We start from the raw sequence: 25046 nt of genomic DNA on the forward strand, positions 1-25046 counted from the left end.
GTACAGATGCAAGGTGTCCTAGCCAACAAATAGCCTCAATTATTTTGGCTTCATTACTGTTAGTCAACTGCATTCAACCACAAACACTGCGTCCCAGAAACTGCTGGTTATCTGGCAATGCATATCAAGGGCCTACAAAACATTACCGAACACACATCTTATATTTCAGTGTAAATCAGTGAATACAAATATAGAGAAAAAACATATATAGCTGGTTTGAGTGTGATTCTGTTAACACCGGGGTCTGAGGTCTGGTACAACAATCATGACCACCCCCAACACTAGGGACTAGGGACACCAGCATCAAGACTCAAGAGACTGTTGGATGGATTTGTAGATGTGTGGGTCAGCAAATCTGTCCACCGAGAGACAACCCCCCCTAGTATTTCACAGCCATTACTGTTTTTGAGTGAGTTTGACCAAAGTTGTGCTGCATGTCAATACTACAACGCTGCTGAAAGCACCTCCAATTCTGTGCACATGACAGTGTTTTGAGAAATGCCTGGGCTGTAAGTGTAAAATGAGATGCTGGTTAAGAAGGAAGGGGCATCTGAATGTCAAGTCAATCAGTCATATATTCTAATATTAATGTGCACACACAACTATCTGTCTTTAAAAGCACTGCTGCTGGTCAAACGCCTGTATTCATTCATGTCCTCCAGCTGTATAGTATTGCACACTTCAGTATTTGAAACCCTATGTTATGAACGTCCCTCTATGAGCCACACCCCTCATGAATATGAATCCGCCGCCGCTCCGGGATCTGAGCCGGCACCCACGCACCTTCCCCGGCTGGCTTTCTGGTTTTTTTTCCTGAAGGCCGTGTTTCCGTTCATTTTCTCCCTGCAGGAGGAGGAGGAGGAGGAGCTCTTTTTCACTTTTTCTCACCATCTTTCCCCTCGCACAGTCTCCCCACAGTGCGGGCCCAGCCTTTTCTCTGTGCGCTTCAGCTCGCCCGGGCTTCCTGTGTTTGTGCGGCTCTCTCTCTCTCTCTCTCTCTCTCTCTCTCTCTCCCTCCCTCCGCCGGAGTCCCAGAGCCGCCAGCTGCCACCTCAACATGGTGTAGCCGAGCTGCTCCGACACGACAGCCCGAGAAAGCCGCTTCCCCGATGAGTAGACGCGGCGCTGCGGAGAGACGAGCCGCCTGAAGGAAGAAGGGAAGACGCTGCGATTTGTATTTATTATTTAAAAGATGGCGAACGACTCCCCGGCTAAAAGTCTGGTGGACATAGACCTCTCCTCTCTGCGGGTGAGTGTCTCGGAGACCGGGCTGCGAAAGGCGGCTGTTTTCCCCGGCGAGACAATAGGGACGGGTGGCGGCTGACCGTGGCCGGTTTGGCCGAGGGAAAGTGCCATATTTGTGCTTCTGATGGGGACGGGGTGGGTGCCGTGTGGAGTTGAGCTCTTTCCTTTGTTTGCAATGCATTGGCATGTGCAGAGGAAACAGGGCGCAACAGCTGCATTTAGCATCTACCACAATTACAACACACACTTCAACGCTTTTTGTTTTCGTCCACCACGATATTGATTGGGTTTTCTTTTTTTCTTTTCGTTTAGGATCCAGCTGGGATTTTTGAACTGGTGGAGGTGGTTGGCAATGGCACCTATGGACAAGTATACAAGGTTGGTCTCCTAAATCAGATCGTTTTTGTCATGCACTTTTGTGGTGAAGAATAAAAAACATAGTTAAAAATGAAAATGCATGTTAAGGTGCTGATCCCATCAAAGCCAGTTGTGGTTGAATAAGATCTGTTTTAAGGCGTTGGGGGAGGTTGATCTATTTTTTCCTGGCATTGGTTTGCTTTTTTTTTTTTTTTTTTTTGGGGGGGGGGGGGTGTATTTGGGAGTGTTTTGAGATTTTTATGCCTTTGAACATTTTCGGTGACGTCAACACAAGCCAAACTAGATTGTAGCCCCCACTTCCACGACGGGATTTGACGTTTCTCTTTGTGAACAATAGGGTGTGTGTCATTAACTGCGATGGAATAGTTTTTTTTTTTTTTTTAATTATGATTTCATGCTAATAAACCTATTTTGAGTCTTTTAACGGGTGTGCAGGAGCGATCAGGGCAGATAGACGTGGAGCCCAGAAAGAAAGAAGCCCCTGTTTGCAAACACCCATGTATAGCCTTGTGAAGTGGATGTGTGGTAGTACATCATATCCTGTTATGGAGCCTGTGTTACTTGGGAGGGGAAGAAGAGAGAGAGAGAGAGAGAGAGAGAGAGAGAGAGAGAGAGAAGAAAAAAGCAATATGGGTTGGACTGTGTTGATCCAGCACTTGGAGTCTGTGCTGCTTTATTATTTTCACTGCATGTAATGGGATCTAGGTGAATGCAACGCTTTTTCAAAGGCAGCTGGACAGGATTGTAGGTTATTTTAAGCGAGTCTTTTGTTTTACACTGAAGTCCCTACTGTATGTAGAAATGAGTCTTTTATGAACAACATGATCTCAGCACAAAAGGGGTGCATTTTCTTCAGGAGCTTACATACATTTTTCAATGTTGCAAAATGGCACCATACACGGTTTTTAAGATTTTTCATATTTTGATGCACATTTCCTAAGGCCATGCATATGCATAACTAATTAACAGTTTTTAATGTACTACTTTGAAGGGCACTTTATTCCACCTAACTTGAATACTTGAATTGTACTTGTCTTTACAACTTTAAAGGTAAATGCAGAGCGAAATATATTGGCAAATGTCCTAAAAGTATTATAAATCCTGGTAAAGCTTGAAGTATTAATGCTTCCTTAAGAATATGTAAACCTATATGTTGTGTGTAGTCATGTGATCAGTCAGTTTGTAGCCAAAAGTGGATGCTGGGTTTGTCTTGTATGACAGTTATTAGCAAAAGTGTTGGCTTTTCTTCTGTCTCCTTTACTAATGAATTCAACCAATTTTTTTGTGACTGTAAAGAGGCCCCACAGCAATATCTGAGCAAACAAAACAGAATAGCTGTGAAAAGCACTTTAATTGAGTCCTTCACGTTGCTTTTGTGGATAGTGTTTCATCAACGGCAGTGAGGAGAGTGCTGACTGACTGAAATCATGTCTGGGACCCTACTGAAAGTGTGGTTAATTCCTAATTTATCTATTAGATTTTCATGTCCTCCATGTTTTCCAGATGTTCAAGGCTGTTTCTGTGTTTTGTAATTAAATCTGAACATGCTTTTTGATAAACAAAATGACAGCTTTGGAAAAAGTGGAATAATTCTTAAGATAATTCTTAAGAACCATTGGTAGTTAATTTAGAGGATTTGATTACCCTTTTATACTACAGCTAATAAAATAAGTCTTGATCAATCATTGATGGCGGCCAAGAATGGGGGGGCTTGTCAGATCAATGTATCATTTTGTCAGAATGGTGAGTCTGTGTAATGTTCATATTTTTTGGCAGTTTATTAAATCTTTTGAAAGGTTGAGTTGTCTGTGTGTGAGTTTGCAGGAGAATTGGGATTGAGTTGATGGTATCTGCAGTGGCTGGAATGTGTGAGAAGTTTGATCTTCTGTTTTTGGTTTCCATTTCCCTTTAGCGTCTGCGTATGTACCCACTATGTATTGTTGTAGTTTAGTTCCTTTCCTTTTTAAAATCTTTGATTAGAAAAGCAATTAGCTTTTTAGCCTTAACATGTTTTGAAGAAGAAAAACTTTAGTTATCGGGACACCCAGAAGGGTTTTACTTCTTTCTGATGGGCGGAATTGCAGTACCATCCCTAACCGACCACATCAAACCAGAGGAGCTTTTCCAGATCAGCAGGGACACACGCACCTGGGGACACAAATGGAAATTGGGCTTCAAGGCATTCAAGACAGAGAACATTTAAAATCAGACTGAATAGGATCCTTGGATCACTCAGTTATTAATGGACACCAAATGAGCACGATGGGTCGAATGGCCTCCTCTCGTTTGTTCTTATATTTCTTAACCCCTTTTGTTTTGAACATCGTCAAATGCATAACTTCGCACATTAGGCAAGTGCCAGGAGTTGATTTTTTTTGTTTAAATTAAAACAATGAAAATGTGGTTCAAATTGCACTGCACATTGAAAGCACATCTTTTTTTTCATTACTGCTTCCAGTCAAGAGCTCTGTGAACTAGTAAGATATTTATTCTACTAATTAACCAATCGTACAGTGGAAATCATCCCCAAGACTAATCAAGCAGGTTTTACATCACAATTCCTTAAACATGAAAGTACTAGCCAAATCAGGAAAAGTGTTGCACAGGACATGTCTTAATACCAATTACATTTGGCTTCTAATACAACACAAACTTTGATTAAGTCATCATATATGCCTGTAATTAGATTTTGTATTGTCCCTATTACTAATGTGTCTTGGAAAATAAATATTGCTTGGAAGGTGTTTTTTTCCAGGTGATTTAATCAAATAAAATCAAGTCTAATAATATAGTAGTATATATTAATGGAATGGACATTTGTGCTCCACACTTGGACAATCAATACAAATTATAATAATAAAAAAAAAAAAAACAGGACGAAAGGTAAAATGTAGGCCTAGGTATACTTTGTGCAGATGTAGCCTATTACAGCAAGGCTTGGGTAACTCATAGTGTAGTCATGCTGCGGATTCATCTGGTGTTTTTAAAATTAAAAATGTATTACTCGGTAAGACTTAACTTGCACACATTAAAATTAAGAACTTAGCCTTCTGGAATATACATTATCATGAAAATAGTCACGCAAACACTGCCAATCTTCTCTCTAAGCATTTGCCTCCCTCGAGTTTCAGTTGTAGCCCTCTGAACAGTGTCAGTTTGAATAAGTACACGTTACAATTCTCAATGCCACACATTGTCCCTGTTTTGCCAGACCCTGTGCTTTATTGTGCTCCAGGAACAGGAACCTGGTCTCAATGAAGCCCTTTGATTGTTCACTGTGTCTTTATCTTTCAGTGTGGCAAATGCAAAGTTTGACTAAACTGTACTGCAGCTGGGTTAACGACAGCTGCCCAAGCCCAGACTTTAACCAGTTTATTACAAAGATGTTTTGTTTAGATTGCCATGGCATGCTAGAGCTGTTGGTAGTTTGTTTAAAGTGTTGAGTTGCTGGGTTTAAAACAAGTTTTGAATTCAATAAATTAGCGTTTCATCCGAATTCAGGGTTTTTATAAGGCATCCCCCCTCCCTGTGTGATTCTTCTGTTACCACATAATTAGACTGCTATATATATTTTGAGGAAGAGATGTTTATAACATAAATGGTTTCCTGTTTTTTTCTTTTCTTTTTTTTCTGAACTAGGCATTTGATGTGATATTGTTGAATGTGTTCAGGAGCAATATTTGGAACATTATTTTGAATCCCCCAAATTGTAGTGACCCTCCAGAGGAAAGATCCTGCTTAGGTATTGGAGTAATTGATAAACCTGCATAGTATTCAATGGGTTGAGCTGAATTGGGCTTCTCTGCATTTGTTCGTTTTCATTTACCGAAGCAAATTCAATATTTCCATCCTGCTTCTTAACACTTTAAGACACTTTATTTTTTATTTTTTAAGCAAGGTGTTTTCAAAGTGACACTGAATCTTGAGTTAAACCTCATCTCAGTACAAGCCAAATGCCAGTTTCTTTTCATTTGCAGGAAATGTGTAAAGCTACATACGTCTCCAATTTATCAGACTTGTGAAATCTTTGCCGCCTTTCAGCTTCAGTGATTTGAAATACAGGCAATTACACAAATATGCATCTATGAATTCACATTTATGTGATAACAGAAAGAATATTGTAAACTGCTCAGTCATGAACAAAGAGCCTTACAAATTTTAAACAATTGGGGTATTAACTGTTAGATTCTTAATGGCCATTGAAAATGTTAATTCGATATTCAGTTTAAAAACCAAACCTGGTGCTCCACTATCAGATTCAGTTAATGTCTGAGACTTGCATATGGTCAAGTTACATATACTTGTTACTCTTAATACATGACATGTGGTTGTGGCTATCGAGGGATCGTGTGTGTTTGTGTTTGTGTGTGTGTGTGTGTCGTGTGGGGGTGTCTGACAGTATCTTTGGCTCATGTACTTCACATTAACATTATTTGCCCTGTCTTAAGAGCTGATCTCACAGAGAGCAAGAATATGGTTTTGTTAAATATCTTGTGAAGGCCCTGGGCATTACTTTCTAACAAGCTGTGGGTGATACCCTATTTCCATGCACCACATAACTCAAAGTCTGGCTCATGTTGCCCCCGTCTGCCAGTGCCTAAGTCTGATGCCAATGCTGGGAGGTGCCTAAATTCTCCTGCACGCTTTCCAGAGCTGGGCCAAGGCCTACATTCCTGTATTGCATATACAACACATCGCCGTGTACATCAATTGCTTGACCTTTTCAAGTTTATACTAGAGAGAGCATTATTTCCCTATGTGTTTCGGCTGTGAGGTTTGTGCCATGCATTCTTTACATACACCACCACTTTCTTGATTCAGAGAAGGACGTTCATAGCGTTAAAAATGTACGAACCAAACCTTCACCTAGAACCAGATATTTCTGCTTCGCCTATTGGCATTTTTACTGTGGAGATCTTATTTTATTGTTTTGATTCTGCATTTGCCCGCAACATTTTTTTTTAACAGGGTTTTTTCAGTAGCCTATATTTTGTATGGCTAATGTTACTACTCATTCCACAGACCTGGTTTATCATACTCCGTACCCAGCAGGGCCAATATTTTGTGTTTTGTGGGCATGCTGACTCAACCGTCCCTCTGAACTTGTGATTTCGGAGTAAGCTGGGTTGATTGTTCCGGGAATATGTACTCATGTCTGGAAGGTTGTAGATTGCGTCTCTTGATGTAGGCTAGAGGAACTTGAGGTGTTTCAGTCAGGAAAACCACAATTGTAAATGCTTTTCTTAGATTGTCCGTCAATGGGCCTGGGGAGAGGCCAAGATTCTGCTACTCCTATGGCGAACCTGTAAGCCTGGGTTTAAATTAGATCAAGTGGAAATTAAGTGGTGGTATCGGCTTATCTCCCTTCGGATGTTTGTCTGGTTTGGAAACCCACACTATTTGGATCCTTTACAGACCGTGTTATTTGGAGGGTGCTGAACCAGGTTATCCTTCCTGTGGTTAAGTATTGAGGTTGAATAACCATCTCCTTCCCTAAGTGGATGACCTGTCCTAAGCTGGTTTTAAGGACTGCTGAACTCTTATCTCCCTATGGCCATGTTGCTGTCACACATTCTCAGTGAAGCACTCTTCAAAAGGCATTGAAACGAAATGTAGCACCGATAACACACTGGAAGGAAAGGGGTAGGTTTTGGTTCCTCTTGGTTGTGGCTATTGTGCCTTATTCCTGATTCATGATGACTTACTGTTAAGAGGGGGCTGACTGGCACTGATTACGCAGCAGACAGTCCTGCAGCACAGCAACAGATGTGAGCTTAAAGAGCGAGGGGGGGGGGAAATAAGAAATCTTCCCAGATTTTAGTTGTGTTCACAAGAGATTTCTGCAGATTAAGGGTAAAGATCTTCCTATCTGTGGCCTTACTGCTCCAGCAGAGTGTGTTTTTATTGGCGCTTACCTATTGGCCTAATTTATCGTCGGCGCTCGCTGTCAGCGCCATAGCCTCCCCCGTTCCCAGCCACTGGCCTGGAGTCTGACCACCTGCCAGGAGAATCCTCATGAGCTTGAGCCTCCTATTACTGATTGGTGCCACTTCTCTTGGCTGAGGGCTAAATGCTCCTCATCTTCCTGTGCTGCTCAAAGCATTATGATTACGTTATAGAGATGATGGAAAATCCCATAGGAAGTGGTGTGTTCATGCAATACTTATTTGCACGTGTTCATATATTTTTAAAATAAGCATGTGCTTTTTCTTTTTTTTCCCCCCAAGTGCAGCCCAGGCATTAATTTTATTTTCAGCAGGTTGTTTTCCTGTATAATCCTGTATAATGTGAAGTATTATATAACACACTTACTTACCATGTCTTCATTAAAACAGTGTTTTATGATGGGCCCATCTGCTGCACAGTTTAATGTTCCGGATGTGCCTTGAAAGATGCCAGCGCTTCACTTAGAAATGGCTATTTTTCAGTATTTTTGTACAGGTGTACATATCGGAGAAAGTGGTGGGAAAGCTGCATCCCCTTTTAGATTTAAATTAATACTGTTTGTACAACAGTGTGTCACACTCGGTAGTTAAGTTTGAAGCAGTTTTTCTAATGCTTGTTCAGATTTTAATGAATACTTAAATAGAGCATGCAAAACCTATACATATAGTATAAAAATACTAATGCAACCCCCCCACCTCCACTGCACAGTTTCTGGCCTTTTTTGTAATCAAACGCTAGAGAATGACAACGCAAATGGTTTAATAAAAAACTGAGGTGTAGAGCTGAACTGTTTATTGTGAAGATGAGAATCTCAGGCATATCCAAATCTGCCATGGCCCAGTTTTTAGGTTTTGGTATTGGTGACAAATAGATTTCCCAAGGTGCGGTTTTGAACAGTGGTCTGATGTCATCGTTCCGACTGGCTGAGGTGTCGATTTAATTTGGTCTGGAGTACATAACCATTGCTCTGGCTTTCAAGTTACATCATTTTTGTCACTGTGGGAGGAATGTTAATTTCATGGGTTGAATATCAGACGAAAGTAATGGTTGCATTCTCAGAGCTGATATAAAGAAAATGCCATCAGTACATTATATTTCTTTCTGAACTTTTTATTGGCACCGATCCTGTATTTGTTCTTTGAGACCAAGCTACACATTTTCAGTTGATGGATCCCAGATCATGCTTAGGGGAAGTGTAGAGATGTATTCCTCTTATTGTTTAAACTGGTTTTGTGGCAAGAAAATTTGCTTTATTAACAAATCTGTATTGTCTCGTGTTAAGGTTAGTAGGATTAGATATGGTCCTCCCTTACCCCTCCTCCAGCTCTTGCTCTGAAAGCCACAGTGGAGATTTTCCCCACCCAAATTCATTGATCTATATAGCCTATAGACTGAGGCCTTGAAGCACAGTGGCCTGACAATTGACGTCTCAGGATATGAGCAGCTCCTGCTTTCTGGCTATGTGCTACTCAACTCACTGATAGGAACAGGGCACTAGGATGAGATCTAGTCTCAGAATGTTTTGCAATATATATATATTTTTTTCTTAATGAACTAGATAACAGTTGTGTAGAGTCTGAGCTGTGGGTGGCTTTCAGGGTTTAAGAAGGTGCTTAAAAGAGCTACTGTATGAGGGCCATCTGGACAGGCCATGCACAAACAGGGAGATGTGTGTTTTGAACAGCTGTTGTGCATTTGTGTTACTGTATTTAATTGAAAACCTTATATTTTTTTCCTTCCTTTAAACAAATATTTTGTCACGGGGGATATTAACTGTCATTTTTGAAATGTAACGCAAGCCATTTAAGCCTGTAAGATATTATTTTATCTTGATGACCGCACGCCTTGTCTCTGTAGTGGGGTTGAACAACAAAGATCCTGGTTCTGGGTAACTTTAGGTAGAGGTAATGTTGTTTTCATTTATTGATGAACATAAATATTATATTATAGGCAAAACAAAGATGTGCAGTCTAAAATCTCGGTAATAGGAGAAAGATTGTGGTAAAACTCTGATTTTAAACTTGTAACTGGCTCCTGCTTATTCTCTTAATCAGCTTATTTTTCATCCTGTTGTTACATCACTCACAGCCTGTTAATTGCCAAATTGACTGAAACCACTTTACTGAATAAACTTGTAACATTTTTTAAACCTGTTAGAACTTATTGCTCTCTGTTTTACACTTAAAGGATGTGTATCCTTGTGATTCAGATCTGTAAAAACATTTCCACTTCCTTTTTAAGAAACCATGACTGATAATTTCTAAAGGTTTGTCATAGGATAGTTTCCTTTATAGTTGTATGTAGTTTATGATTTTGTATTGTTATATTTCTGGGATAGTTTCCATTGTTCTCATGGCCAAGCATTTATTTCCTTTCTGCATTTATACGTTGATTTAATAAATAAGTCAACTTCAGCTGTTCAAAACCATCAGTGACTTTACTACAATGTATAATCTCTATTTGTGTCTGTGTGAATATACCTACATAGCTTTAAATATGTTTGTAACAAATGCAATGTTGAGGCATCAGAACATGTTGATTGTGTTCCTAGAGTGTTGAAGTCCCTGCCCTTTTGCATTTTTGTCACATTTTGGACTTTGCTCATTCTTGTATTTTGTGTGTTTTCCACTCTCAGCACAGAAACTTTGAAAATATCTGTGCTATATACTCCATTGGCTAAAGACCCAAGAGATTCCACAGAATTGTTCTTTGTATTCCTACAAATGTATTGTAAGAACAACAGGTTCCACTTTTCGGAGGATCTGTACAGTGTATCACCTGACAGCAGTAGTCGATTCTGATTTGATTAGGTTACCAAACAGCTTCTCTTGTAGCTGGGCAGAATACTAACTCCCAGGAGCACAGCCCCCCTCCACACATACACACTCACTCACACTTTGCTCTTATTCGTTTCTCTTCTCTCCCTGTGTTGGGCTCCAGATGGAAGGCAGATCCATCGAGTGTGTGTGTGGATGCAGTTTTTTTTTATTTTGTATTCTGAAGAGGAGTCTCCCAAAGCTTTATCCAATGTCCAGTTCATTGAAATGACAGACTGAGGTGAAAGATAACCAGCTCTACTAATCTGTTACTCTGCAGTCATGCTTCTTTAATACTTTGTGTAGTGTGTTGTTAATGCAAATGGTGCTGGATACAGTAAGGTGTGCCAAACTTCTGTAAACTCCAGACGTACTTTAATTGGTAAAAGCACTCCCTCCCTCTCTCGTGTTAGAGACTGTGCCAAAAACATTCTGTAGATCTGCTCCAGAAAGATTTTAACAATCATTACCTTAATGATACTGGTGTCTGTGGTGTTGATATTAAGACGGTCCATTAAACGCAGATTGCCTCTATGAAAATGATTTATGTAGTCTTAGTTGCATGTATGACTAAATCCTTTCAGTAATCTTATTTTTACATAAACAAATTCTAATGAAAAGTACCAAAATGCAGTTGATTTCTTTACAAAATCTGGATTTAATTAAATTTCATGTGCCTGTGTTTTTTCTAGTAGAAATGGATGAGTATATTTTAATTGAAATATAAGACTCTTGTACTCTGGTCTGGTGAGCATTATCTTGTTCATTTCTTAAAATGCTGAGCAGTTTTTTTTTCTTTTCTTTTATTCATTTAAAATAACATGCCATACTTGACAGATTGTGCAGATCTGTAATAGACATCAATCCTTTAAATTACCAAGCTACTGTTTTAACTCACATTTTGCTAAATTGCTCTTTTTTTAATGGGCCTTGAAGGATCTAGTGAATTAGTTGGTCTATAAAAATGTATGCAACTTGTTACATAGATTTATGTAATGTATCCTTTATGATTTATTACAGATGAAGATGATGGAAAATATTCCCATGTATATTCAGGCCATTCTAGGATTTGCTGAAATGATGCAGTTCTTGTCTTCCTCACATGACTTCCTAATACTGTGTGAAGGCTTGTTGTTGCTGCTGACAGCAGCACTGGTACATACTTCAGTCCCTGTGCTAGAAGTCTCCTGTAGACCTCTGGGATCAGCATCACAGTGCTTACAATCGCTGTTTTCGAAAACATTTTCCTAGTGGTTTTATATGATGCTGTAAATGTGGTATTGAAAACAAAAAGTGAAATTTGACCTTTCTCTACCTCCCTTTTGGTAATGAAGTTAGAGGAGTGATGAAAGGGGCACATGCTTGTATACATCTGGTCTCGTTGTATAGTCAGGTGATGGGAGTCTAAATAAGTTCCCATTCAATTCCAAAAGACCTTTAGGCATCTTCGTTAATTTAAATGGTTGACTGCACACAACAACACTAACTCGGTCTCCTTTGTGGCTTTTATCCTTGTGACATGATTTGTGTTTAATATAAAGGCTATGAAACAACGCCTAACAATATTGGTGTGGATTATTTTTATATAAGTATTGTAGCGTTTTCTGTAGCTAGCTGCATTCACTGATTAAAGAGAACAAATAATAAGAGGGTGAATTGAGGTTACTGTGCCCAACATTTATTCTCGGACAGCTTTTGTCTCACTCCAAAGACCTTCTGCCTCATGGGGCCCGGGGCACCCCTAGATCTCCTTGCTCCCCATGATTGTCTCCCCCCCCTCCCCCCAATTACAGTGCCCCCACCATTGTGCGGGATCAACCTTCGAACCGGGAAACTTCAATTATTCCCCACTCAGATACCAAAAAAACCTGCCCCAACTCACAGATCTGACAACACACACACACACACACGCATGAATACACTGCAGTCCCTCCACTTAACATTACAGTCCAGATTGCTACAATATGAGGAAAACTATATTAAACTGGGAAAAAACATTTAATTAACAATTTAAATGTCCCTATTTTTTTCATTTAAGTGGAACATTGCACCCAAAGATATACAGGTTAAGAAAGTTTCAAGCTCAGTTCAGATTATCCTCTACATTACTGCAGGTGACTGTAAACCTGTTGGGCATGAATTGCAATGGGAAAAAAACAATAACATTTATTTAACCTTGAAAGGGAAAAAAGTGTTTTGTACTTGTTATGCATCAAACATATCTTTTTTCTCCAAGTTGGTGTGGTGACAGTACAAAATCCTTCTTAAAATATTACAATTCTGAAGAAGTGTAGGCTTTAGACGTGGAGTGGAGGCAGTAGTTGATGGTCATTCAAGATGTGGATGCTGTTGAATTTAAAATAAAATCACTTCCCTAAAATGTGCTGCCAAGCGTCTTCATATTTCTGCATACATACCAGTGTTGTAGAATCCTGGTCTCTAGTACAGGGGCAGGCCAGGAGACTCGGAGTAAGCGCTATGACACCTGCTGTACGTACTGCTTACCAGTAATCTCACAACTACACTGCTCTTTCCAGAGTGAGCTGTGATGTAAGCAAAGGATCGTAAAACTCAACCACTTGGAAAAAACAAAACAAATAAAAACGGTCTACCTGTGCACCACGCCCTAGCAGCAGAAACAAGCTCAGGCAAAGATCAAGTTTTTTCCTGCTGAGCAGACTGAAAAATATTTTTGTCATATGTTGTTTATGATTTTGTGCTTTTATGTTAGTTTGCTGTTTTACCTTCCAGATATTGTACCCTGTAGAAATTTAAGGTGGGGAAATTTGGAGTTGGGTCAGGGAAGTGTCCCAAACTGCTACCTCTGTAGTGCCATAAAGGAGTATCTATTTGCATATGACAAGATTTTGTGTATCCCCTGCAGTTTTGACGTGCACATCATTCACATAATGTTTTTTAGAAATCAATAGGAGTCAAGGACTGGTAATCCTTACTAACTCCGACATTAATCGGTATGAATAACTCAAGATTAGATTTGAATTCAGGCTAACAAATTCAGTCACGTATGATTTAAGATTAAAATTTTCCTCCGTAGAAAGTACTACTAAAGAAAGAAAAAACATCCAGATCTGCTGTTGACGGTTAAGCTTCTGAACATGATGGGATATTACAGTTGCACAGGAGACAGGTGTAGACCGTGTCTGTAACCTGGAGCAGTTTGCTTTACTTCAGTTGAGGTTGGAGGACTAATCATTTGGCCTCCTTCCAGCTGGCAATTGCCAACGGAAAGCTTCAGGTGTTTTATTGAAATTTGAATAAAAAGGGGCACGGAACACTTTTTTATGAAGGAGACTGAGTGAGTTAATTTACTGATTTATAGGATCCTTTATTCATAAATGGCCATATAGAAAAATCTGTGAATTTTCTGGTTTCCTGGGACGGGTAGTCCGTTCCCTATGTGCCTTCAGAGGAACTGTTTGCACAATCCCTGCCAGCGTTCATGGTCACCCCGCATTAGAGTGTAAGAGACTGCATGTGAAACCTCTTTGCAACTTCAGGATTTTAGTTGTGCCTCACAGCTACTGAACTGCCAGGAGAGATCTGTTTGGTTAGAGTAAGAGAGTTATAACTTTTGTAACTTGATATATTAGGATGGTAGGGGGTGTTATTGCAATTATACTGTGTCCGGCTTTAATTTAAAAGTAGTGTAGTTGCTGAATTGTGTACTATTGTGCAGCTTCTGTCCCCTTCAATTTGCGTGGAATAAATGTTATCCCAGCAGCAGTGACATTGGTGTGAAAGAAACACTTCAAATGTTTTTGTGAAGTCTAATTTGAAACTATTTAGTGGAATCCATCTACAATTGTTTTGGTTATTTTTTACCTAGATTCCTGTGACCTCAGCCTAGGACCAGATCGCAGTTTTGACCTACATACTTAGAAGTAAAGACATGGTTAAGTACAGGTTTTGTAAATTGTGATTCACAGGTAGGTCAGAGTTTTGCTCTGGACCCTATGTGCGAATTCTCTTCCTTGATGCCAACTGCTGTTTACAGTGTTTTTATTTGAAATGAAATGTTATAGAAATAAAGTTAGTTACCCAATTTACAGCCTCTTCAGGGGGACGGGGCTAAAAGTGCTACCCTGAAGATATACAGTCCTGTTCGGGGGTGGAGGTTTGATTGGAGTGACCAGGCTGTTAGCTGGATTCTCTGCAATGTCTTAAACCATTAACTGTGTTACAGAGGGAATTTGACTCTCAGCCTTGAAATCTGAGAGTCAGTTTTTGATGTGGAAAATGTGAGTCAACATGCCAGCCCTACATTTATTATAGGCATTCTGCTGGTCTCCTGGGGCCCTGCGTTAGTTATATATTTTAAATATGTGGCTGCCATGAACTGCTCTCGGTCAGGGTCAGAAGATTCCCACAAGCAAAGCATAGACCTCTCTTGTTCTTTTAAAAGAAGACCTCGCTTTGTCTTTGGAATACACTGTGGTGATTTTTTGGCATGTCATAGCTGCAAACTAGACCATAAACAGAAATATATAGAAAAGCTAGGGAATTGCTACAGTTTGATCAGTGTTCTTCTACCCCTTTTGATGGCTTCTCCACTGTAATCAAGTAAACTGTCTTAAGTCTTGCAATGAATAAAACAAGCCCTTGGCAACCACAGTTGTTTAGTCCCATGGCAACCTATCAGGCAGGCTGGGATTGATTTCTATTTTTAGACTAAATTTGAGAATCAGATGTCATATCCAGTTGGAGTATGAAAGAGTTAACCTCTTGGAAGCTGTCTTTAAACACGTTAAACTTTTCAATACTGAGGGTGACCAATGTGGTTTCCTGTTTATAGGACCTGTGAATGTTTGTTTATCTTTTGAATATATATTTTTAAAGGCAGCACTGCATAGACAATGGAGAGGTCTGTGTGGCACTTGTCCTTTTTGGCTTAAGATCAGGAATACAAGGACAGCATACCTGTATCCACAAACTATTAAATTACATTTTATTAAACATCCCGAGGTGAAACTAAAGATTGCATGAGTTGAATACGTGTGGTAATTATGATTTTCTTATTTCCAAGTTCAGAACTGTCCTGCTGTCAGCCAGCCAATAGTTATTTTGTAAATTAATGTACTGAAATGAAGGGCCACAGTTTCTGTCCTCGGCAATGAAGAGGTTAATGGGTCTTTAGTTGGCGACTCGAGAGAAACGTCAGAAGGTTTAGGAAGCTGACACAGGCTGTCAGGATATGGACTGAGCGCCTGCTATATCCACTGGTAGCCTGCCGTGCTCTGGTTGTTACGGAGAGCTTTGTGACAGCTGACAAAATTGTATTCCTCTCGGCAGAAACACGCACTGCTCCTTTAACTAATCTTTACTGCAAATTAGACCGTTCTCATCCGCCATCCGAAACGTGTGATTCCACTCCCTGCTGATGTTTTTTCAGCTCTTTGAGACTCTACATATTGATTGTTGTAAAACCAGAATCGGACTTTTTGTCCCTGAAGTGCTAGGATTTACTTCTTAAATCCTGTGCAGGTTTAGTGATTTTTAAATATTTTAAATGTTGCACTTATGCCTGTTTTTCTATGTGAAAAGCAGTGCATGTTTTCTCTACATTACTGAAATGCTTCCTGTTGTTGTATCCCAACTGTAGGTGTATAAAGCCAAAGTAAATGGTTTAAATGTTTTTTATGTGGACAAGTCAAGGACATTTAGTATATTATATTGATAGGCCTATATATTTAAGTTTAGGACGATGTTGGAGTTGCTGCTTTTTGGAATTCAGGTTAAAAGCTTGTTTTATTCCAGCAGTTTGTGCTTGGCTACAGATACCTAGCTCATGGTTTAGTTTCTAGTTCATTAATTTAGGGTGATACAAGTAATCTAGCATAGCTTCATATTCTTAGATACAGAGATGGCTTATACAAATAAAATGAGCATGGCTGCCTGAATTCCAGACAGCAGTGTTTTTTCAAAGTTGTAGGCCTAGTTGGTCATTTATTTTTAGCAGACCATCTAGAATTTTGCTTCCTACCATTTTTGAATCATATTAACTAGGATTTCTAAAAATTATAAAGTGCTCTCTTAGTTTGGATTTTGGTCTTTGATAATCTGAAATGTCGTTTTCTGTTTATAAGTACAGCTGGACAGACGGCTTTGAAAACTTAAACTTCCTCAGAATGTGTAATTACATTCATAAGCAATTGTATTAAACATTTCCCTTTCCATTTCTGTTCTGCTCTTTTATTCATTTAGATCTTTCTTTTCAAAACAAACGGAGAAGGTTTGTTCATATTAAGCATTATGGGTTTTCTGATAGGATAAGCAAAAGGAATGACATCATTGGTATGAAAGCAAGTGTTTGGGTGATGAAATGGATGGTAGTATAGTAGATGATGCAAGAGGCATGCAAGCTCCCTTAAGTCTCTTGAATTCTGCAGTCTTCCCTTTAGGTTAGGATTTCCTAGCTCTCAGCCTGTTTCTGCATTGCATCCAGTTTTCTCTCTGCGTCTGTGCTCTTTCCCCAGAGCAGGCCCAGGCAAAACCATACCTCTGCTTTCCTTCAAGGCCCAATCTGTTACCGGTGTAAGGGAAGAGTATCTGCTCATTGCAAGCTGTTTCATTCTTCTCTAACTAGTTTTGTACCATATGGGCCTCAAGCGAGGAGGAGGAGGAGGAGGTGACCTGTAGTCTGGATTATTTTGCCATGAGCTGATCTGCGCTGGTGTTTAAACATGGAGAGGAAAGGAGATATGCACCAGAAAACTGATTGGGACAGACACCTTGCATTGCACTGGGGAGGTAGATTTATGCTTTTAGCCACTATGTGCCACAGGGATGGTAAACCAGTATGGAGACTGACATGCTACTGATTGAATGCTGCTTTACCGCTGGCCCTCACGGGTGATAAATTGAACACTCCACAGATGTGACTTAATGTGCTTGAGGGAAGCTTAGGTTTTAAAATGCATTGCGTACAGGAGGCTGTTCAATAAAGGGTTTCTGTAAATCAGTTTCCTACTTTTCCTGCGCATTATTGTAATTTCTGGTCTTGTTTGTTGTCGTGACGGTACTATGGCCGTGAATTCACTGTATTGCATGTGTGCTTGTGATAGGAATCTGACTCGCTATCATCTGACAGTCTTTAATTTGGAAGTTTTAGCAAGATTATAATTTTCTTTGTGGGTTGCTGTCTGTTAAGCAGTAAGATGGATGTTGTAAAACCTTGCATAAAATAATTGTTGAATGCTATTCATTCTTTGAAAGCGTGCACAGAGTTTTTGTTCACCCTTGAACAGATTTAACTGGAATGTAATGCAGATAAAAGCACCACTGTCCCATGTAGAATGTCAAACATCCTTTGGATTATTAAATTTACATGGAAATTTAGAGTGGTGTAAAATGTGATTAGATACTGTACAAAATATGCATGATGGACATTTTCTCTTTAAGATTACATCTTTGCCAACTGATGACAAATAATGAACTTGTCTTTATGTTGTGCAGTACACAATCAATTGCATGTTCTTTTTGATTCGGTCCAGACAGCCGTGAACACTGAACATAGACGCATAGCCTTGGACTACAACCTCAGTGCTGTAACGGCGTTGGGAAAGCTTTCTGCTTACTATTACATAGATCGCCAGTCATGTGAAAGAGAAGGAACTGATTTTGCAAAGAATTAATGTTTGCATAAGAATTAGGTCTGTCTGGAGTATGTGAGTGTTTTGGCTTATGAAATAAAAGGAAACTTGTGGCATATTTACATGTATGCGCAGTGCCCATTGGAGGGAAAGTGAAACAACACTTAATGGGCTGCTCACCAAATGACCCAGTGATTTACTTTCCTCTCATTCATGGATAGTAGTGGCATTGGCTCTAGTCAGACAGAGCCAGCAGGTATCTATAATGCTATATTAGCACAGTTCACTGCTGACCTGATTATACCTGGCCATGTAGCCTAGCCTTCAAAAATACGTCCTCTTATAGGGACAATAATTACAGCTGATGCAGACCACATCATGTACAATTTGAGGAGGCATGGTACATTTTACAGATTTTGTATAAATAAAATCAACCCGACCCCCCTCCAATCTTTACCTCTAGTGTACATCGAAAATTATTTAAACAGTAACTTGCTTGACACCCAAAAAAGTGTTGCGTAGGGTGTTACTGCTTTTATTTCACAAACACAGAAAAGTGCTTAATTTGTTTAAAAACAAAATGGCAATGTGAGTATACTGTAGATCAGTCTCATACAGACAATAGGGAGTGGTCTTCCATAGGGGGGTGGGGGGTGAAAAAAAGTTGTTTCAGAGGACCCCTTGAAGTGGAACAGTTGATGTGTGGAGGTCAGTGGATCCCAGATTGTGGTGCACTGGCCACCCACCCCGCAGCGGGGTTCAGTTACTGCACTCTGTTGTTGTGTGCCTGTTATCAGGAGCTCCTGGAATGTCTTGTGTTTCGATGCGGCTCTCGGGCTGGGGGGAGGTGTACAGTAGGTTTAAAGCAAGCAGGACAAGGGGGTGTTTGGTTTCTGCCGAAGATAGTTGGACAAGCCAAAGATTGTCTCCTCCTGGCTTATCTGTCTGCTTCTTTTGTTTGCCCTCCTGGTTTATGAGGTCTGCAGCAGGCTGAGACACCACATGGATTGCTTTTAAAATGTCACAAGACTAATGCAGCCGTGGGTCAAGTGAGATGTGCTTATAGATGAACAGGCACAATTGCTCATGTTTGGGTATTGCACTTCTGTTGTCTTCAAATTGATTTAAAGATGATTAAAAAAACACACAAAAAACAGGCTTTTCCTTTGAATATTTTGTTACAGCTCACAGAACAAACTTATTTCTGTAGCCTTTTTTTTTAATTTTATTTATATTTTAACCCCCAGTGCTGTTCGAAGACATGCCCTACTATATGTCTTGCATCCTGGGGCATATATTGATTAATTAAACGCATCCCTGAATGCAGGATCTATCCTCCTAAGCTAGTAATCAGTCTGATTTAAAAAAAAAAAAAAAGTCTTCCAGACCAGAGCTATGAGAAATGCCTGTATGTCTGAAAGAAGAATGTCTGCGTTTTTTATTTGAGCAGTTGAATTTTTTTTTTTAAATATATATCCCTCTACTTTATCTGTTGCACTTGTAATGCTGGGCTGGTTTCTGATGCAGCATGATTCCTCTTAAAGCTGGCAACCAACTTCGTGTAGCATGTCCTAAACAGAGGCATTTTTTTCGAGGGAGCACATGGTCTGGCGCTAGTGGAGAAATGTGACTTCAGGGTTTGCATATCAAGGAGATGCTTTCTGGTACGAGGAGAGTATCTGCTGGTTTCTCAGCGATTGACTTCAGGCCTGAGATGAGGGAGGCCCAGGTCCTTTAAACATGTGCTTCACAAATCATGTCTCCCTTTCTCTTGGATGTGATGGGTGTTGCATAGGAAGGAGGTCAGACAGGGGGCGGTCCTGGTGGGAGGGGAAAGCAGGGCAGTAATGACATTGCTGATGCAGGAGCAGACCAGACCCATTGCATAAGTACAAATTAAATGACTTTTCCACAGCAGCTACAAATTGAAACTGCCTAACTGGAGCAGAGGATATAGTGACTTTGCCTCAGTTTCTCACTGTCTTCCCAATGGTTTACTAAAAAGGCCAAGAGCCTGAAGTAAATAAGGGCACATTCTTCCTTAGTGCTGCTGGGTTCTGGAGCTCGGTACTGGTTCCTCTGGTTACGTCCTATTCCTTGGGTGAAAATAGCAACTTTTTTTTTTTTTTTTTTTTTTTTTGATGTATAATGTTGTGAAATTTTGGCACCCCCTACCCCACCCTCCCAGTGAAATTTCAGATTGACAAGATAATCGCAGCAGTGTGTTTTTTCAGTATTATCCAGTGTACTTTCTTTGGCCTTGCTCTGTTGCTTTTTGCATACATGTTTTGTCATGAAACGTCTAAATATAGTTTTCAGAAAGCTGGCAGTGCCTTTCATGTGCTACTTTCCTCACCATAACCGAGCTGTCTTTTATTACCAGGTTTGTGTAGCTGTATTCTGTTGAAAGTGCATTTTAATCTATAGATTCTGAGGCAGGTGTAGTATCTGACAGCATTTGAAGATATTTGCAAATCTTTTGAAATATTAGCAAGGATCTAAAGTTATTTAATATAGTCTGTGCCATGAACAACTGTTCTATGAAACTGAATTTAATACGTGGCCGCCTTTGGCAAGTGCTTTGACAAAAGTGCATTATCCAGTCTGATGAGAAATGACAGTAGACAATATTGTAGCTGCTTTGTGTTTATCTTAAAGAAGTCTGGTTAAATGTAGGCTATTGGATGAAAATTAACTAATTACAAATCACAGAGGGTGTGAAATACTTTTTCACGCAACTTGAATGTAAACGGTTGGATTAGGAAAGCGTAGAGTTAATATCTGTGTTTTCCACTTAAATGTGTTAAAATGCATTTAAACAATGGAGGCTTGTATTGACTTTTGCTGGTGGTGATGTGGAGAAGCTTTTCGCATCTGTAGACCAGAATTCTGTCTGAAAACTCGATGCACATTGTTGCTCTTACTTCTGAACTGCCTTACTGTTATTCATTTTAAACAGGAACAGGTATAATGGACAATTGTGTGTTATGCTTTAAATGTTTGTCTCATAATCAATTTGAAACCCAGAGGAGAGGAACAGGATGTCAGCTTCCACTCAGTTGTGAATATTCTTAACTCGACACATCCCACATTCTTGGCTCTCGTTTACTCCTTTGACTAATGCAGAAGAGCTGTGCTGCAAAACTACGGCTGAACCCACATGCATTTCCAGGGCTTTTGTACTTGTGTGCAGAATGGTAGGTGCACTGCTTCAGAAATATCTAGCAGAGCAGATTAATCAGTTTAAATTTAACTTAATATGGTATAGCTATTGAAATTAAACATTAAATTAAACTTGGGTCCTGAAAGGCCAGAAATGCTCAATAAGTTGGTCCAAGTGTCCTGAAAAGACATTTATGGTTTGTATTTCCAAACAGTGATGTTTTGTGTATTATAATATATATTAGTGTGAATGATAAATATTTTGACTAACGATAACTCCACAACTGTTATCGACAACTATTTGAATAGATGCCACCAATAAAAAAGACTTGCATTTAAATGTAAAATAATGCAATGTGCCAAATATTGCAAATTGCAGTAAGTTCTGAACTTTATTTTAAAATACTTATTTATCACAAGAACTGTAACAGCTTTGTAAAATAAACATTCAAAAACATTGGGCTATGTAAAAAACACCTTCCCATTAAGAGGCCTACGGAAATGTAACCGCAGCAATAAGCATACCTGACAACTCTTGTGCATCTCGTGTCAGACACATTGAAAGCAAGTGTTATTGTTTCCTGATATTGTCACAACCTTTTCCCGTTAATTACAATTTCAAATTAATTAGGAATACATTTTTATTTGGGCAATGAAAGTTACAGAAGAGTTGTGTGCATAGGAACTGAATATTTTGCAATTACAGATGTAACCTGACTGACCAAAGTTGCTTTTAAAATGTTATTCAATTATTATTTTAATTTTAATTCAATTAGTTTAGCAATGTGAGCTGTGATGCAAATGCCTTTTAACATTGTCCTTGTGGCAGTGTTTTTGGTCATAAGAGTGAATTACAAAATGTATTGGACTATCTACCCAAACGATTTACGCTATTTTCTCACGTTTTCTTACCACATATAGAATAATGGTCTACGTTAAATCAAACCAGAAACATGCTTGTCTGTCCTCTTTCCTTTTCTGTCATTGCTAGCATTGCAGAAGGATGTTTGGCTTTTAGGTGGGTTAACATAGCAGTTGTAGATTTGTGGTACTTTAAATGCACTGCACATATTCTACACACAAATGTTTTAATTTCCATGTAGAACTTTTCTGTGAGGTAGCCATCTTTAGTTTCTATTTTAGCCAATCACAGACAAATAACAAATCCCACCCTCCAGCCAATCTTCATTATTGCTACATAGAGCACCAGTCAACATTACAGACATTATATACATTTTTGATATTAGTTTTGAATGTTAGATTCACTCATCATTAACGAATAGCTTAATTTTCAACTATTTTGTCTCCACCCCTAAGGTATAAGCTATATAAACTTAAGCATTAAATAAATATGGAGACGATATAGTATCTGAGACCACATGTATATAGTATGTGAAAGACATGTTTTGGAAAAACATCCAAGTGATTGAAAACGCCAGCTTGTGGATGTTGAAGGTTTAAATGAGGATTTCTAGGACAAATATAATTTGAGAGGTCAGATTAGAATCTGGGAGCCAGTGGAGTGCGTTACACAGCTCCGAGTGAATTAGCTTGAGAGAGGTTTCTGCAGTGATGCAATCATTGCATTCTGCAGTGCAACATAAGATTTATATTCTAGTGAGAATTAAATATTGTTTTGCAGGGCTCATGATTGACCATGCTGTTGAGTCAGATCGTGCAGTCGGAGCATGTGTAGACTTCTTAAACACTTGCCAGTGCACATTGTTTGTAGCATGCCGGAATAGTATTGCTCTTTAAAAAGGCAGACGGAGAATTTGAGAATGAGAAACGTGACCTTCTTGCTCTGCCAACTTAAGTTGTTTTTCAAATGAGTGTCCTTGTCTTTTACAACAAGGCATCCATAATGCTAAAGAGCTGGTCTGCCTCAGTAAAATAAATTAAGGACGGGTTCAGATTTGATATGTTCCTTGTCGTCATGATGTGATGGAGCCCACGTGGATAAAAAGGTATCTTCCGTTTTATGCTTCTGTAATGTGAAATGGGAGTATAACAGAATTATGGGTGCCATGTAGCAATTCAAGGAGAAAAGCACTGCAAAATCAAAATGAATGCCCAAACTGAACTGGTGTTTATGGGTTTGTAAAATTTTCTGTCTTTGTGGGTATCTGCTAAGTAAATTACCCTTCAAATCTCAGATCAGGCATCGTTTTTCTCAAGTTTCAAGCATTCTATGATAAATAACTGCTGAATATATGTGAAAAAGTCCCAGTCTGTGACAGATTATGTTCCTATTTTCGTCTTGAGTTGCATGAAACATGGAATTATATATGCAGTGGTGGGAAAATAAAATCTGATTTAAGAATGGATTAACTCTTGACATGTCTTTTTGCTTGTTTAATGTGAAGAATGTGCTTTATAAGGATTTGAGATTTACTTCTGAAATTTACCCTGCCATAACCTTTTAAGGTTTAATTATATTAATTTAAATGTCACTCTGCAGCTTGGATGGCTCTGAATACTAGAGTTTGCTTTTAGCAGAAGGCGAGTGACTCCAAGAGTGTCCTGTTTCAGAGTGACTTTTGTGAGACCTTGTTTGCACAGCCTCTCCACCATTGTTCAGGAGTCTATATAATCCTGTACTGCATTGGGGGTCATTGTTAAGTTTGGGCTTTATGCGAGTATTTTACGCACCGTCAAATGAACTTTGTGGTACATTTACAAAATAGCCACACTTGTGAATTCCTCACATCCTGTTTGTTGTTTTGGAGGACAGGATCACAGTTTAAAGGATACCCAGCTTGCCTGGAAAGCAGGCTGCATGTAGTCCGATAACAAGCACTGTATTTTAGTCTCTCTATATTCAGCCTGTTGTCTAGTGTTTATAACCATATACATCCTCACTGTTGAGTTGTTAGATCCCTGCAAGTATTGTAGAGTGTCTTTATAATCAAGGCCTGAAGCCCTAGGGAATGCACCGAGCTATTTGTGGTGAGCAGACTTGACAAAAGTAGCGGGGCCGCAACTAAAAAAAGTCTTATGTAATGAATGTAATTACAGTTTGAGAAGCATCTAGACAACCTGTCCTGATTGGATGCTTTTTTCTTTCGCTGAAATTACCAAAGGGCTCCTCACTGTTGAGTGACAGTTTCCAAACCAGACTTTCAAAAGATGATCAATAAATAAATAAATAAATACAATAAATAGACATTTACAGAAAAATAAGATTTGCTTCTGCAGCACAGTGATACTGTTCTGCATTAACTCCGAGTACATTGTAGCTTCCTTACAAGGAAGAGACCACCGCTCAGCTGGAATTCGTGGCAGGACGGCACCTACCATCCCACAACACTGATCCAAGGGCTCGGTCACGTGTGCAGCATAACCTCTCCTGGGCCCTTCCGATTAATCTTGTGTATGGCTGTAAAGTCTTAGTGGTCTACACAACTGTGATTAATATTACAGCTTTCCCCTGTGCTCTTCACTGCTTCCTGTTTGTGACTACTTAAATGCAGAAACCCGTCCCATCCCCCCTTTAAAATAGTGTCAGTTTACCATGAGAGGTTGAACTCTCTCAACTGTGTTGTAGGAAAGCAGTTTCTATCAGTGGGGTATTACTGCACGGCCTGGACAACAAGCATTTCCTGTTCTGAAGTGTTGTGTTCCGCTATATTGTACTCTTATCAGAACGGGTCATCTTAAACGTTAACTGTAAACAGAAAGGTATAATGTTACAGCACATACACTGTGGACTGCCCTTGTCACGAGGAAGAGAAGAATAAAAAAATAAAAAAATAGGGGTGTGCATATTTATAGATCTAGACAGGGCATTTTAAAACCACACTAAGGTGTAGAAAACGATGATAAAAGCATGGAGGAGAAATTGGCATTTGGTAGACATTCATGAAAATTCCTTTTGTATTGGTCGTTC

At 39.4% G+C, this 25046-nt stretch overlaps 1 protein-coding gene across 7 annotated transcripts in view; it reads left to right on the plus strand.

The window, feature by feature from the left end:
* Positions 1–777: 777 nt before the first annotated feature.
* Positions 778–25046, plus strand: part of LOC136751117 (mitogen-activated protein kinase kinase kinase kinase 4) — a 90677-nt gene continuing 66408 nt past the window's right edge. For 2 of the 7 annotated variants that reach the window (XM_066706441.1, XM_066706446.1), the window contains exons 1-2: positions 779–1249; positions 1558–1623. In XM_066706441.1, the coding sequence (XP_066562538.1) occupies positions 1193–1249; positions 1558–1623 (123 nt within the window). In that variant the 5' untranslated portion in view covers positions 779–1192. Of the gene's footprint in view, positions 1250–1557; positions 1624–25046 lie in introns of all 7 variants that reach the window. The other 5 variants (XM_066706442.1, XM_066706445.1, XM_066706443.1 and 2 more) reach the window with 4 other exon arrangements.

This window comes from Amia ocellicauda, chromosome 6 (assembly GCF_036373705.1).
Source record: "Amia ocellicauda isolate fAmiCal2 chromosome 6, fAmiCal2.hap1, whole genome shotgun sequence".
Lineage (NCBI taxonomy): Eukaryota > Metazoa > Chordata > Actinopteri > Amiiformes > Amiidae > Amia > Amia ocellicauda.